Source organism: Lynx canadensis, chromosome C1 (genome assembly GCF_007474595.2).
Source record: "Lynx canadensis isolate LIC74 chromosome C1, mLynCan4.pri.v2, whole genome shotgun sequence".
Lineage (NCBI taxonomy): Eukaryota > Metazoa > Chordata > Mammalia > Carnivora > Felidae > Lynx > Lynx canadensis.
In genome coordinates this window covers 50,915,310-50,931,826 of record NC_044310.1, presented here as the reverse complement: position 1 = coordinate 50,931,826, position 16,517 = coordinate 50,915,310, and the positions used below count along the sequence as shown (strand labels likewise).

Sequence of the window (16,517 nt, the reverse complement as noted above, 5' to 3'; positions counted from 1 at the left end):
AATTTAATGAAAAGGTTATTATGCTGTATAGAATCCTCTGGAACTTGCTTTTTTCATTCAGCATGATATTGCCAAGCGTTAGTGTTTCTTTATGATCATATATGATGTTTATATATTTTGCTGGCATTTCACTGTACTTAGAATATAATCTAGATTTGTATTCCATGACCTCCAAATCTCTGAATGATCTGAGCTTTTCTGTCTCTTTAACATCATCTTCTACCATCACTGAGCCCCTTCTTCTGTACTTATACCTTCTTCCAAATATTTTCCTGCTTCTAGGCCTTTGAATTTTCTCTTTCGTCTTCCTGAATTTCACATGGCTGGATTCTCTTCATTATCTGAATTTTATATAAAATAGCACTTCCTCAGAGAGGTCTGACTCCATGAATTTCCAGCCCTTTCCTCCACCACACTGTTGATACACTCCATCATTTTTAATACAATTTTGTTTACTTAATACTTACCATTATCTGAAATTACCTTATTTATTTCCTTATTTTTCTCTATAAGAAATGGTGGGTAAGCTCCCTGAGAGCAGACATGTTTACAATGGAACTCTAGGACCCAGAAAACTGTGTAGAGACTTCAGTAAATATGTGTTGTTTGAATTCAGTATAAAAAAGTTGCAGGATTGTTGTTATTAGCAAAAACTAAAAAATGGAAATTTTGTTGAGACCAAAGTTTCCCGAAGTGATTAGTCATTTGGCAGTGATGAATATCTGCCGTATTCTTTCCCCCACAGAAACATTGGCCATTTCTTTGAATCTTCCTCATCCCACTCCCCCACAGGGGTAGGACAGGCATTTCACTGGCATGTGGAGAGAGAGGGCTCTGGGCTGTGAAATACAAACCCATTTGCCAGATCCAGCCATAGTCACTCCCATTCCAAAGCCTGAGTGCCATTTTGCAGTGAACCACCACCGACATGCAGTAAAGGATATAACCTAGCAAACTTTTATTTTTTTACTTTTAAAAAAAAAATTTTTTTTAATGCTTATTTATTTTTGAGAGACAGAGAGACAGAGCATGAGCGGGGGAGGGGCAGAGAGAGAGGGAGACACAGAATCCCAAGCAGGCTCCAGGCTCTGAGCTGTCAGCACAGAGCCCGACGCGGGGCTCAAACCCACAAACTGCGAGACCACAACCTGAGCCGAAGCCGGACGCTTAACCGACTGAGCCACCCAGGCACCCCCCCTAGCAAACTTTTAAAAAAGTATTTTTAATATCTCATTTGCCCGAGTTCCCTGGGTATCTCTAACCTAGGTTAGAGATTGACTAAATCTGTGACATCCTGAGTAACTCATTAGTTTTAACTACATTAGTTGAATGCGCTTGATACATCTGTGTCCTCATTTTTACAAAGAGCACACCAGGTTGTATCAGGCATTGTCAGGACATGACATGTCAGCAGAGATGTATTTAACTATTAACATGGAGGTAGTGTATGACTGTGTAATATTTTTAATAAATATGTTTCTTTCTGAAAAGAAGGAAAAAAATTATAGGACTATTGGTATCAGCAAAAATGAAAGTTACATGGATCACCGAAGAGTTTAGTATCTTTTTTGAGAGTGGGGGGCAGAAGGAGAGGAAGAGAGAGAATCTTAAGCAGGCCCACAACCAGTGCAGAACCTGACTTAGGGCTTGATCCCATGAATGTGAGATCATAATCTGAGCTGAAATCAAGAGTCAGATGTTCAACCAACTGAGCCACCCAGGTGCCCCAAGAGTTTAATATTTAATTAAATTTTTGTACATCCATACAATGGCGCAGTAGTTAAGAAGAGTAATATGGATTTCAATATCCCAATAGGATGTTTATAATACAAATGTAAAAACAAACAGTATAATGACAACCAAACTCACATATCAGATACACATCAGTAATTGTGCGGGAAATAATTTGGAAAATACATATCAAGTTTACCAAGGTTAACTTTCAAAGAGGTAAGGGATTGTGGAAGTTTTTTTTTTTTATTTAAAAAAAATTTTTTTTTTTTCAACGTTTATTTATTTTTGGGACAGAGAGAGACAGAGCATGAACGGGGGAGGGGCAGAGAGAGAGGGAGACACAGAATCGGAAACAGGCTCCAGGCTCTGAGCCATCAGCCCAGAGCCTGACACGGACCGCGAGATCGTGACCTGGCTGAAGTCGGACGCTTAACCGACTGCGCCACCCAGGTGCCCCATGGAAGTTTTTATTGTTGTTTTAAATTTCATATACTTTTGAAAGGTAATATATAGTTATTTTCAGGATTTCACTCTGGCCTCACCATTTATTAGTTGTGTAACCTCAGATAAGTTTCTTAATCTCTCTGTTATGGACTGAATTATGTCTCCCCATTCCCCACCTCATCTTCCCACTGCAAACCCCAAATTCATATGTAACCCCCAAATTCATATACAACCCCAATGTGATAGGTTTTGTAGATGAGACCGATGGGAAGTAATTAGGTTTAGATGAGTTTTAGATGAGGTCATGAGGGTGGGCCTCATGATTAGTGCCTTAAAAAGAAGAGACATCAGAATACTCTTTCTTTTGGCTATGTGAGGACACAGTGAGAAGGTGGCCGTCTGGAAGCTTGGAAGGGGTTTTCACCAGAAACTGACCATGTTGCACCTTGATTTTGGGCTTCTAGTCTCCAGATTGTGAGAAAATAACTGTTGTTTTAGCCACACCAATGTATGATCTTTTGTTATGGCAGACTGAGCCGACTAAATATTCTCTGTGCCTGAATTTTCTCATCTGTAAGTTGAGAATAATTAATGCTTATAATAAAGGGCTATGTTGATGATAGTAGTCTGTAGAACATTTAGAATGGTGCCACATCAAAAGTGTTAAAGCAGTGTTTGCTACTATTATGGGATTCCTATTTGCTGCACTGCTTGTAAGAGTTTTAAGACAGCAGTTCTTACTTCACATGCATCAAAATCACCTGGAGAGTTTGTTGTAACACCAACTGTTAAACCTTACCCCACAGAGTTTCTGATGCAGGAGGTCTGGGTTGGTGCTTGATTATTTACATTTCTGACAAGTGCCCAGGTAATATTCATGCTGTTCATGCTCAGATCAGACTTTAAGAACCACTATTTTTAAAGCAGTATGTGTTCACATTTTATTTGTGTATTCTATGTTTTTAAGCTGAAAGCAAATGTTTTGGGTTGAAAGAGCTAGTACTAATTTTTGGCTTTGAGCAGTTCCAGTTTACCTTACCATCTTTCTTTGACAAAAGTTCCAAAACCTGTGTTACTTACCTCAGTAGAGACATTGCATTTCTTACCTACATAATGTTGAATTTTGTAAGAGGACTGATTTTAATTGGTTTTCGTTTCTACACATGGTAAAAAAAAAAATGCAACCATGGGAAAGAATCTCTAAAACATTTTTTCCCCTAAGACTTTCCATTTTTGGTCATTTATTTCAAAGATATTTGTAATTCCTTGTTACAGCTTTTTATTTTCTAATGATGACTGCTTTAACATCCTTGTCAAATCTGTCCAGCCTGTGTCATCTTAGTGTTTGTTGATTGCCTTTTCTCATTTGAGATTTTTCTGGTTCTTGGTATGATGCAAGGTTTTTTATTCTAACCTGGATATCTTGGGTATTATTGTGATCTCAGATCTTATTTAAGCCTTCTGTTTTAGCAGTAGGGGGAGGCGCTATTGCCACATTCATGCCACAGGTAAAAGTCCACATTCCTCACTTTGCAGTGGGTTGAGGATGCTTATTGGATAGAGGTAGGATTTCAGGTTCCCCACTAGACCTGCGCAGATACCTCTCTATGCGAGGAGGAAGGGCACCTTGGTACCGCTCCTTCCTTGCTTGGATTCCACTGACACCCATTTGGAGGTGGTACTTGTTACCACCGGACTGAGACCGGGCTTTCCATCTCTGTCTTTTCTAATACCACCCAATGTGTTAGGGGAATCTGGGCACCTCATTACAGTCAGCCGAGGGTGGACGGACACCTGAGCTCTCTACTCAGCCTGTGGCGGCGGAGGGTGGGGTTGGGGGCCGTGGGGCTGCAACTTGTTTCCCTGTGTTTGGCCAGAGTAGGGCAATTATTGGCTTTGATTAGAGAGAGCAGGCTCTTCTTGAAGCTTGTTTTTCTCTGCTTCTTTCGGCATTTCCGGGTTGCCATCTTCTCTAGGGGCTAGTCCAGGATCTGTGAAGCAATAATAAAACCAAGGAAACACTACTTTCTATTTCCTCACATCCTGAGGTCACTAGCCATTTGCATTATCTCCACCTTTCAGTGTTTTGTGTATCATGTTCAGGGTTTTTAGCGGTACTTAGCAGGAGGAATAGAAGTAATGTACTGACTGTCTTTTTGAAAATACTTTTTATGATCTAATTTAAATTAACATTCCTAGCAATTTACATCAAAAGAAAAGTTTTCTATTCCTTACAACAGAATTTTGTTGCTGTAAATATTTTACAGCTCCATTAAAACAAAATAGTCGTTTTCATAAGAAAAAACCAGAATATTACAAACCATTAAAATATTGTAGATATGAATTTATTGACATGAAAAGCGAAACACAATGTGATATTTGAAAAATAGGTTTAAAATAATGTTTTATATTCTATATTATGCATTATATATTGTACATATTTATGCAAAGGTAGGGTGTATATAAATATATGCACAGAGGAAGATTTAGAATGATATAAAAGGATATATCTTTGGGAAGATAGCATTTTGAGTGCATATTTTCTGCTTTTTTGCTCCTTGAGTCTTTTAATTCTCTTGTAGAAAACATAATTTTGTAATAAGAACAAAATGTAAGTTTTACATTTATTTACAGTGCGTAAAAATATATTTCTGTGATTTTTTTTTCTCATTGAGATGTTACAATTTTTGTTTTCAGAATATCTTATCAACTTAAGTATCTGTGATCATTAAATTTAATATCTTACAGGTTCCTCTACCTGGCATGAAATGGGTAGATAATCACAAAGGTGTTTTTAATGTGGAAGTTGTTGCTGTTTCATCTATCCATACACAAGTAAGTTTTAATAATTTATATGATCAATTTTCACTTGAAGAATATATTATCTAGTACTTAAGTCAGTTTTAGTACAGTTATCTGTTGTAAGAATTATGGGACTATATATCAGGAATGTATAGATTTAGAAGTTAACTTTTTAAAGGAATCAACAAAATGTCATTTAATATCAACACAAGCAAAATTTTTGCTTTTCAAAATGTCATCAACTTCATTTTGAACAATTAAGTGACTTTTTTTTGTTAAGTTTCTGGTGTGTTGCAGAATTAGAGTTGAAAAACCATCATCCAACTCATTTTATTCCTCATAGACTCAGATAATTTAAGAGAAAGGGTTCTTAGGGATCATTTGCTCCATATTCCTCACTATAGATCTGAAATATACCAGGCTTTTCTCAAAGTCTGGTATGTTTACTCTTTCTCTAGCTGGAATACTTTGCTCCTGACATGCACTTCTTTTCAACAAGGCTTCTGCTTACCTTAGGCCTTTTCTGGAGACTTTTAAACATAGCAGCCCCATCATTCCATATCGTCTTAACCTGCACTTGCTACTGCTTCTGGCTCTTACCTGTACTCTCTTGCACTTTTGCTTTCTTTCCTGTGTGTGTGTGTGTGTGTGGTACGTGTGTATGTATGTATACATACTTATGCATTTATTTATTGTTTCTTTCCCCATTAGGCTGTAAGCTCCATAAAGTCGCGGATGTTGTTACCTGTCAAGGAAAGAAACTTTCCTTCAAAGACCTTACAGTATAATAGGGGAAAATGTAAAAATAATTACAGTACAATAAAATTTATGACTGTGTTAGATATATGAACGAAATCCTTTCAAGAGGAGAGTTGTCTGTTCTGCTGGGAACTGAGATACTGTATTGATAAGTAGGCATTTACCATACAGAGAGAGAGTGGGCTACTCAGTTGATAAAAAGCATGTGCAAAGAGATAGTAGTTTATTCAAGGACAGGCAAGTAATCTGGTGTGAATGTAATTTATAGTGCATGGGAAATCGTGATAGATGAGAATAGAAGACTAGGCTAGTTACAGATTGTGAAGGACTTTTAATGCTATAGAGTTGAGGGTCTAGGTAGATGGTGATTTCTAACCTAAATAGGAAACATCAGAGAAGTAAATTTGGTAGCATGCTAAGAGAGATTTGGGAGATAATCAAGATGCTTCTGGAGCTATAGTGAATTTATTTTTGAGCCTGTTGAGTTTGAAGTGCCTATGTACTTCAGATAAAAATATCCCAAGGCAGTTGTAATTAAGTTCGAGTTTAGCATTGGAGGTGACAGAATAAATGTGATAGCTGAAACTATACTGGTGAGTGTTTTTCCAGGGAGAAAATGTAAGAGTGAGAAGAGGCAAGTGTTGAAAATGGAATCCAACTTGAAAAGGGAGGGGGTGGTACATGGGGATTTCCAAGGCCACTTTCAAGTTTGGTGATTTTCTAGCAGAACTCACAGGACCCAGCATACAGCCATATTCATAGCTATGATTTATTTTAGTGAAAGATACAAAATAAAATCAGCTAAGGGAAAAGAGGTCAAGTTCAGCGGAAACAAAGCACAAGCTTCCAAGAGTCCTTTCCCAGTGGTCACATAGGGTGAGTTGAAACAGCACATTTGAAATGTATACCAGGGAAGCTCATTCATTAGAGACTTAGTTCCCAGGGTTTTTACTGTAGGCTTGTAACATAGGCACCCGCTGGCTATCACATACCAGAATTCTTGATTACCATAAGGAAAACACATTTTCAGCATAAACCATATTGTCTGCCCAAACAATTTAGTTATGGTGAGCCATCATCCCCTAACAGTTGGAACTATCTTGAAATCCAAGTTCTGAGATGCCAGCCAAGAGCCAACTGTGTAAGCTGTCCTTTCAAATTGTAGCAGTCTTAACCTTGCTAGTGAACTCTTTTCTGCAGTGAAATTGGGAAAAATAAGACAGAGCATTTCTATATAAAGTTTTAAAACAACAACAAAAAACAGTAGTAGATAGGTTTTATTTAGCAGTATACAGGTAGAACCCAGTAAAAGAATGGCTCCAGGAGAATTTTTCCTTTTCTGATACTGGATATGTTCTATGTTTCCTATAGTCCTTACTCTTTTGATAATGATTAAGATTCGTGTTCTAGTATACTGTTGAAATATATTCTTTCCCTTAATAGTATCCTAGTAAGTATAAAAATACAGTATTTTTCATATTTTTTAAAGTCCTATAATCATTACTAGTTTTCTCCTTTTAGAGTTGATAGCGTATTTATCTTTAACTCCTACTTTTGTTTTTTGGAGGCAGATACATGTGTTGTCTTAAGTGACAAAGAAGGATTTTAGGCAAAATATATAGATGATTTAGAATCTATAGAATGTAGGGGAAGATAAAATGGAAGTATCTACTTTGTGGCATTCGGCATTCACAGTCCTGATGACTAATACTCAAGATTTTATAAATTTTTGTAATTCTGTAAGTTTCATCATGTATTATCTTTTTTAAAGGATCAATTGAAGACAATAATGTTTCTTATGTTGTTTTAAAAAAAAAAAATGTCTATTTTTGAGAGAGCAGAGATGAGCAGGGGAGGGACAGAGAGAGGGGGAGACAGATAATCCCAAACAGCCTGCATGCTTTCAGCGCAGAGCTCAATGCAGGGCTTAAACTCATGAACTGTGAAATCATGACCCAAAACTGAGAGTTGGAAGCTTGACTGACTGAGCCACCCAGGTGCCCTTCTTAGGATGTTTTCATACTTTTTTTTTTCAATACATGAAGTTTATTGTCAAATTGGTTTCCATACAACAGCCAGTGCTCATCCCAAAAGGTGCCCTCCTCAATACCCATCACCCACCCTCCCCTCCCTCCCACCCCCCATCAACCCTCAGTTTGTTCTCAGTTTTTAAGAGTCTCTTGGGGCGCCTGGGTGGCACAGTCAGTTAAGCGTCCGACTTCAGCCAGGTCACGATCTCGCGGTCCGTGAGTTCGAGCCCCGCGTCAGGCTCTGGGCTGATGGCTCAGAGCCTGGAGCCTGTTTCCAATTCTGTGTCTCCCTCTCTCTCTGCCCCTTCCCCGTTCATGCTCTGTCTCTCTCTGTCCCAAAAATAAATAAACGTTGAAAAAAAAAATTAAAAAAAAAAAAAAAAGAGTCTCTTATGCTTTGGCTCTCTCCCACTCTAACCTCTTTTTTTTTTTTCCTTCCCCTCCCCCATGGTCTTCTGTTAAGTTTCTCAGGATCCACCTAAGAGTGAAAACATATGGTATCTGTCTTTCTCTGTATGGCTTATTTCACTTAGCATAACACTCTCCAGTTCGGATGTTTTCATACTTTGCTTATAGCTATGTGAAATGTACTGGAGAAATATATAGTTAGAACTCAGTAATTTTTTATTTAAAACATACATATCAAAATAGAACAATATTAGAACTATAAATGTGAATGAAGATTTTCGGCATTACTGTCTTCAAATTTATTTTCATTGTTAACTAAGTAAAAGTCTTCCAGAGTTCCCACAGACTTTTGCTCACATCTCTTGGTCAGAACTGTACACATGGTTATGACGAGGCATAAAGCAGCTGAGAGAGCAAGCGCCTACCCTGGGACTGGGCACATGATTACTTTAAATAAGACTGCAGTTCTGTTAGTGTAGAAGGAGGTTAAATAATAGCAGTCAGGATTTAGTCAGGAGATGGAAGCTGCCATTAATTTGAATGGGGACAATTTATATATAAATAATTGTTACCTGGGTTAAAGGTGATTCATTTCTAATGGGGTAAAAGAAAATTCTGTGATTGTAATGGAGATAGCAGTTGTAGAAAGTGATAAGGAAGGAACTTAGAAACCTGGAGGAGGATCCTGAAGGCTGAGAATCAGACCCCTGAGGAGGGAACACTACTGCTGCAGGAACACATTGCCTGCCTTGCTGTGGTGTGGAGGGCACCTGCTGAGGAGCAAAATGAGCCAAATTGGCTGTTGTGAATGCTGCTGCCATGTCCCTCACCTCTGAGCCCCAGCATTCACATCTGCTAGCCGCTGTCAGGAAACAAACTGGTGGAAGGAAGGCTGTTTCCTGCACCCTGTATTGTCAGAGCCAGACCACAGGCCAGCTGGCAAAGGAGAAACACAGTTTGAAGGGTCTAGCTCCACTGTTACAAAACGTGGCAAAGATGGTGGGTTTAGATGGAGCTGAGAGATAATAAATTAATAATGGGCACAGGCCATGCACTAACAGAGCTGCACAATAATTAAGTTCTAAAACAATTAGGCAGATTCACATTGGGGGAAAAACTACTTAATTCATATCAGAGTTCTTGAGTACTCAATAGCATTCGAAATGGCCACTTTACAATGATAAATGAGAACAGAGGTAGTGTTTAATTGGAAACAATGTCCATATATACTTGTGTACTTTTTGTATTACTGATTAATATGAGCTATTTTATTTTAGTGGTCCAAAGTTTGGGGAATATCCAGTTATAGTGCTTTTGTTCATTCTTTGTTTTAGGATCCTTATCTTGACAAGTTTTTTGCTCTGGTTAATGCTCTGGACGAACACATGTTCCCAGTCCGAATTGGAGACATGCGAATCATGGAAAATAACTTAGAAAATGAACTGAAGAGCAGTATTTCAGCACTGAATTCATCTCAGTTGGAACCAGTGGTCCGATTTCTTCATCTTCTGCTTGATAAACTGATACTTTTAGTTGTTAGACCTCCTGTCATTGCTGGCCAAATAGGTAATTGACTTATGTTTGGGGAATTATGAAATTTATAATTGTACATTTCTAACTTTTGCAGAAATAGAACCATGATTTACTGTTGTTATCTGTAATGACTGTGTTTGATTTGGGGGAGGAAAAGATGGGGTGTTATTGTTTCTCATGCCAGAAAAGAGCTTTCTTTTTGTTTCCATAAAATGTGCCATATACACCTCAACTCAGATTATGGAAACAAATTCATTTATTTATTCATTCAGCAAATATTAATCATTTACTATGTGCCAGATGCTGATAGGTTGTATCCAAGGCTTATTATTTCCTGATTTTAAGGATCTCACAGACCAGTTTGGAAAACAGGCAACTAGATAAATGATTTTGCATTTTACATGATATGTGCTCTATGTAGCCTACATTTTGACTCATTTGCTATCTTCTATTTAAAAATGGCTTTTTTCATCAACTCGAAATCTCTATATTCTCATTTTCTTCTGTGTTGTTTTGGAATTAGAGGTACTCCTGTTTCCCACTCTTTTTCCAAGAGTTATTCCTCTGCTTGTGCTAAGAGCTTCCACCCAAATCCTGCAGAGTAGTTGAGCTTGTAAGAAATTTCAGCTAACGGGTTATAAAAATTTTGTGTTAACTGGTTGCACAACGGAGAGGAATGTTCAGCAACTTGGGATTTTTTATCTTAGGGCAGACTTGTCAGTAGAGGTGATTCTTGGGTCAAACATTTTAAAGATGAGTAGGAGTCTGACAGTTAAATAACTAGTCCAGGGAGATGAAATAGTATGTGCATGGTATACAGGCAAATAAACTGGGAAATTTGGGGGGAATTGTAAGTAGTCACAAATTGGAGGGTTGGGGATTGGAAATGATATTGGTGGTGAGAGAGAGGAGATGGGCTCTTCCATGATGACACTTAGGGAACCGGGACTATTATTCTATAAGAAATCAATAGCTTTTGAAAGGTCTGGTCTTAATTAGGGAAGTAATGTGACCCAGTTTGACTGTCACAAAGATGAGTGTGCTGCATGGAGATGGGTTCAAAGTGGGAAATCTGGAGACAGGAAGACAAATTAGGAATCTTACAGAATTTCATACAAAAAACTCTGAAGTCCTGCCAAAAAACAGGTGACAGTGAGATGAAGAAGAGGGGTAGGTCAAGAAATACTGAAGAGCAATTGTACAGAGTACTGTCAAAGGAGTCGTTCAAGATTTTAAGAAAAAAAATTAGCATTGTTCATTTTTGTAGATTATGTAAGTAATGTAATAATGATGGCACTAGTAACAAACATTTGCCCAGCACTAGTTATATGTCAGCAGTAGTACTGTGTGCTTTATTTATATTAATGTATGCATTCTTCACAACTCTGTGTCTAGGCATTAGTACCACTATTGTACAAATGAGTAGAGTGATGAGCACAACGCTTGAAAATTTGCTAAGGATTCAAACCCAGGCAACTGACTCCAGAGTCCCAGTCTTATCTACTAAAGAAGTGTCCACTGGTGAAATTGACAAGAATAGTTGTAGTCAAATAGTGGAAGTGGAGACCAGATTACAGAGAATTAAGTCATGCATTGTACATGATGAAAGGAATATAAGAGAGGCGCCTGGGTGGCGCAGTCGGTTAAGCGTCCGACTTCAGCCAGGTCACGATCTCGCGGTCCGTGAGTTCAAGCCCCGCGTCGGGCTCTGGGCTGATGGCTCAGAGCCTGGAGCCTGTTTCCCATTCTGTGTCTCCCTCTCTCTCTGCCCCTCCCCCGTTCATGCTCTGTCTCTCTCTGTCCCAAAAATAAATAAACATTGAAAAAAAAATTAAAAAAAAAAAAAAGAAAGGAATATAAGAGTATACACTGCTCTTCAAAGAAATTCAGTTAGAAGAGGAACCAGGGTTGATTACAGCATAAAGATGGAGAAGTTTGAGCATGTTTATGTGCTTTGTGAAACTAGTGGAGTGCAGAGAAAAATAAGATCTAGAGGTGCTAAAAGGTTTAATTAATGAAGCAAGTCTGTAGGACACAAGTGAAGGTGGAGAGATCATTCTTCTGTATAGGAGAGGAGCACTATTTCTTTTGGAAGGGAAATAAAAATGGTTTCAGATTTGGGTAGTAAAAAGTTGAGGACTTGATAAATTTGTACTGTGAGATTAAAAAAAAAAACAAAAAACACAAAACAAAAAAACCCGCAAGATTTCCTGAGAAGGGAGGAAAGTGAACCTGAGTTTTGAGAAGGATTCTGATGGTTTGGAATAACTACTGTGAGGAAAAGGAAAAGGAATTAAGTAGAACACAGGTAAAATTTCTATAGCCCACTTAGGCCTCTGTGTCTCTAGTTCCTTTTCTAGTTCCATATATATATATATATATATATATATATATATATATATATATATATATATTAGTTCCTAAATGACCACTTTACTGGATTGTTCCACTTTTAGGAAAACTTAGGCCTCATTTCTGTTCATAATTTCCTGTCTTGATTAAATAAATCCTAGATTCTGAGGCTTCATTGCTCAAAATGGCTGTTTGTTTTATCCATTTATTCAGTGTGCTACCAGAATTTTCCAACTTTTGCAAATTTCTTGTTACTTACTAACTTGAATGACTGGGTAGGTATTGCTTAGCCTGGTATTTAAAATGCTATACAGTCTTACCTCAGCTTTTTTTTCTAGCCACCTAGTCCTTCTACTGACTCACTCAAGTCAGTCAAATAGCTAATTCACTATTCTCTTATGATTTGAAGTTGTTATTTTTAATAATCCACTTTCATTGTTAATTTTTTAAAAACAAAAGTAAAATCTGCTCATTGTATGTTAATTTAGGTTTTCAGAGTCCCCTTTAAAACAAGAAGTGACTTTTCGAAGGTGATACACAAGATAGAATTTTTTTTCTTATGTGCTTTGTATTATTTTACAAAATAATTTCTGTTGGTTGATGTTTCTTTTTTTTGGACTAGGCAAACCGATCCAGTGTTCATGTTAAATTAGTAAAATTAGTGTTTTAAAATCTTTAGAAAAGGAATTTTGCTTCAGCTAATAAATACATCATTAAAATCAACATCAAATATCATCTTTATCCTCTTACTGTGTATAATCACTATACTTAACACATACAGAGATGACAAAACCTTGATCTTTTTGGAATTTGCAGTTTAAAAAAGTTAACACAAAAATATTTTCCTCCTTCTTAAAAGTTAATCTAGGTCAAGCATCTTTTGAAGCCATGGCATCAATTATTAATCGGCTTCACAAAAACTTAGAAGGAAATCATGACCAGCATGGCAGGAACAGCCTTCTCGCATCATACATCTATTATGTTTTTCGCCTACCGAATACTTATCCTAATTCCCCATCACCAGGTATTTTATTCTTTTTATTTGAAACTGTCTTGCATAGATTGTATGTTCATGGCAAGTCTGAAATAATCCAGTAGTCATAGTGGGATGCATTCATTCAACAGTAGACATTTATTGAGTGCTTGCTAAGTGGCATGGACTATGCTAGGTGCTGGAGTTAAATGGATAACTAGCTTACATATTCAGGCATCATTATTTATACAGCTTCCTTTAATTTGAATGAGAGCTTGGTTGACTTAATTCTTGGAAATGAATCTTGAAAATTAGTTCTGTTTCTCTGGAAGCATTTTATCCTTCTCTGTTATGGTAAGATAAATGGACTGTTATTTTGTCATCTGGAATGCTGGACACTGAAGAAGAAATGGGATGGTGTAGTAGTACCCTGATAATCATGTGAAACCTACAATAATATAAAAGATTATTCCCTAGAAAAGTCCTGATCTCTTCATGGCAAATAAAATATATAGCCTTTCTGAATATCAGGACCCAAAGTGGTTACTTGCTTTTTGTATGACATTGGTGGTGGGAGGGGGGGGGGGTGGTGATGAATGTTGTAGTTTGAATAACTCTTTAGTTCAGTTAGTTAATGATTGTGTTGTGCATACCTTTCAACCTGCTCACATCTTTGTATGAGTCCTCATTCATCACTAATGATAATGGTAAGTGCCCTTTTCCAGCTATTGGCAATATTAACATTAATAATGGTGATAAATAATTATGACATTCATTATGAAAACTAGGCATAATAGTAATCTGACTCTAAGTTTTACCTCATTTTATTTCTTAATTGCAAAAAGAGAAATAATTGACTCATTCTGGGTTGTAATTTCATATCTTGATTTTGAAAATTCTAGTACTTGAGGCTCTGAATGTATATTGTGGACTGTATATAGTGCTTCTTCATTTATGCTTTCATTCAGTACACTATTAGAATTCCACAGATTTTGCAAAACATCTTTTTTACATACTGACCTGAAAGACTGTGTAAATTAATTAGTTGACAGGTATGTGTCATTTGCAAACATGACACTCAGAAGGATTTCTTTAGGAAAATGGAGATCAATTATGGATACAATTGTGGGGTATTTTTATGTTCATAGAACATGGTTGATTTTAGACTAAGAGGAATTCTTGCTTTTATAACTTGGGCTCTTAGAATTATCTGGAGTATATATCTATGTCTGTATATCATAAAGATGCCATTTTGTTACAGTTCAAATTCTTGTTGATGAAGACAGAGAAATAAAACATAGTCTTGTTGGGCACCTGGGTGGCTCAGTCAGTTAAGGGTGTGACTTCAGCTCAGGTCATGATCTCACAGCTCATGAGTTCAAGCCCCACATTTGGCTCTGTGCTGACAGCTCAGAGCCTGGATCCTACTTCAGATTCTGTGTTTCCTCCCTCTCTCTCTGCCCCTCCCCTGCTCATATTCTGTCTGTCTGTCTCTCTCTCTCTCAAAAATAAATAAATATTTAAAAAAATAGTCTCATTTAAGAAATGTTGACAGTAAATTGGCTGTTCCTCTAGGACTGTGTATCAAGGACAGAGTAGGAGAGGTGGGAAAAAGGAAGAGCCATTAGCTGAAAAATTTGGGGTCCTAGATACCCTTATATTTAAAGTGAAAATAATACATGTGTATGTGTGTGTTTTCTATTCTTGCTGTTCATTGTACAAGTAATACATAGTCAGAAACATTGACACGATCACGATTTTATCATTGTGTATGGTTTTGTCCACTGCTATAAAAGTTTCTTTGTGTAGCTATCATTAAGTTTTGAGTTTTTTTAATTTATAGTATTTTTCATTTAGAAATAAAAGCAGTTCATGATTTTTATGGATTTTTGTAAAGTAGCAGAGATTTTTTTCAGGTCCTTTCCTGACTGATTTTCTTTAATTATGTGCTGTTTTATATACAACTCTAGGTCCTGGGGGTTTGGGAGGATCAGTGCATTATGCCACAATGGCTCGATCTGCTGTGAGACCTGCAAGCCTTAATTTAAATCGTTCTCGGAGCCTTAGTAATAGTAATCCAGACATATCTGGGACGCCCACGTCACCAGATGATGAAGTACGGTCAATCATCGGCAGTAAGGTAAACTGAAGATAGTCATCTGTACATTTTTGATTTTCGGTTTATGAACAAGTGAGCAATGTCTAATTTTAATTTATCCTTATTTTAAAATGTATTTGGGTTAGTAATAGGCAAGAAATTGTATCTTTCTGTTCTATCACTATGCACACTGAGTGTTTCATGTTTCTATTAAATAAGCTTGCTATTACAAACTGGTTTTTACATTCTGCTCAAGAAAATCTGCCAAGTTCAGAAATTTGTCCAGGATGACCAGTCTGTGTAACTTACCTTTGTCTGTGTGATACTCCATCCTGTGAAAAATGACTAGATTAATTTCCTGTAGAATTAAAAGATACTTATGTGACTGCTGTGTAGAGGGACACGACATCATTGATTTAAACTATGGACCCCCATCCCTTCTCTGAAAAATATCAAGAACATTGATTAGGCTTAATTGGTAATATAGCTACCTTTCACATAGAAAACTCTATAGAAAATTCACCAGGACACAAAAAATATGATTTATTTAATGCTGGTTAATGGTTATTTCAGGTAACAAGGGAGAGGCCAGCTAGTTTAACATCCAGCTATATTATATTTACAGCATCTTTATTGAGCCCCCTTAAAAAAAAATTAAGGAATAATTATTACCTTTTTATAGGAAAAGTACACGAATAACTCAGTTTAAACAAGCTGGCAAAAAGAATGGTAAGACTGAGGCCAATAAATCATGGTATGTTGTGTTTTGACCAAACCATTCAAACATATATACCATTGTTGTGGAATCATAGCCAACTTCTATTTGGCACTTTTAGCCTGTTAACTAGGATCTGAGGAAGAATTAATGAATATGTTCTACAGTCTGTGTTTAACCCCTAGCCTGAACTGTAATAGATCTTTGTGGGTTTTTTTTTTTAAACAGTCTGGGTTTTTTTATGTGAAGTATTTGAACATTGATCAGAAACATCAGAAATACTCATATCTTTTCATACAGCTATAGAAATTTTACATTCAGAAGCTTCCAATGAACTTCAGCATTGTTCATTTAAAGTAACAACTAATTTTTAAAGTAATTGCTCACAGATCAAGAATATATTTTGTAGCCTTATATTTTATTTTTTTTTTATTTTTATTTTTTTTAAATTTTTTTTTTCAACGTTTTTTATTTATTTTTTTGGGACAGAGAGAGACAGAGCATGAACGGGGGAGGGGCAGAGAGAGAGGGAGACACAGAATCGGAAACAGGCTCCAGGCTCCGAGCCATCAGCCCAGAGCCCGACGCGGGGCTCGAACTCACGGACCGCGAGATCGTGACCTGGCTGAAGTCGGACGCTTAACCGACTGCGCCACTCAGGCGCCCCTG

General features: G+C 37.1%; 1 protein-coding gene across 8 annotated transcripts in view; it reads left to right on the top strand.

Annotated features, from left to right (window-relative positions):
• The window catches only part of DOCK7 (dedicator of cytokinesis 7), a 226,890-nt gene that overhangs the window by 130,534 nt on the left and 79,839 nt on the right, over positions 1–16,517 (top strand). For all 8 annotated transcript variants that reach the window (XM_030324340.2, XM_030324339.1, XM_030324338.1 and 5 more), the window contains exons 19-22: positions 4,927–5,013; positions 9,512–9,743; positions 12,922–13,086; positions 15,006–15,175. In XM_030324340.2, coding sequence (XP_030180200.1) covers positions 4,927–5,013; positions 9,512–9,743; positions 12,922–13,086; positions 15,006–15,175 — 654 coding nt within the window. The remainder of the gene's footprint in view (positions 1–4,926; positions 5,014–9,511; positions 9,744–12,921; positions 13,087–15,005; positions 15,176–16,517) is intronic.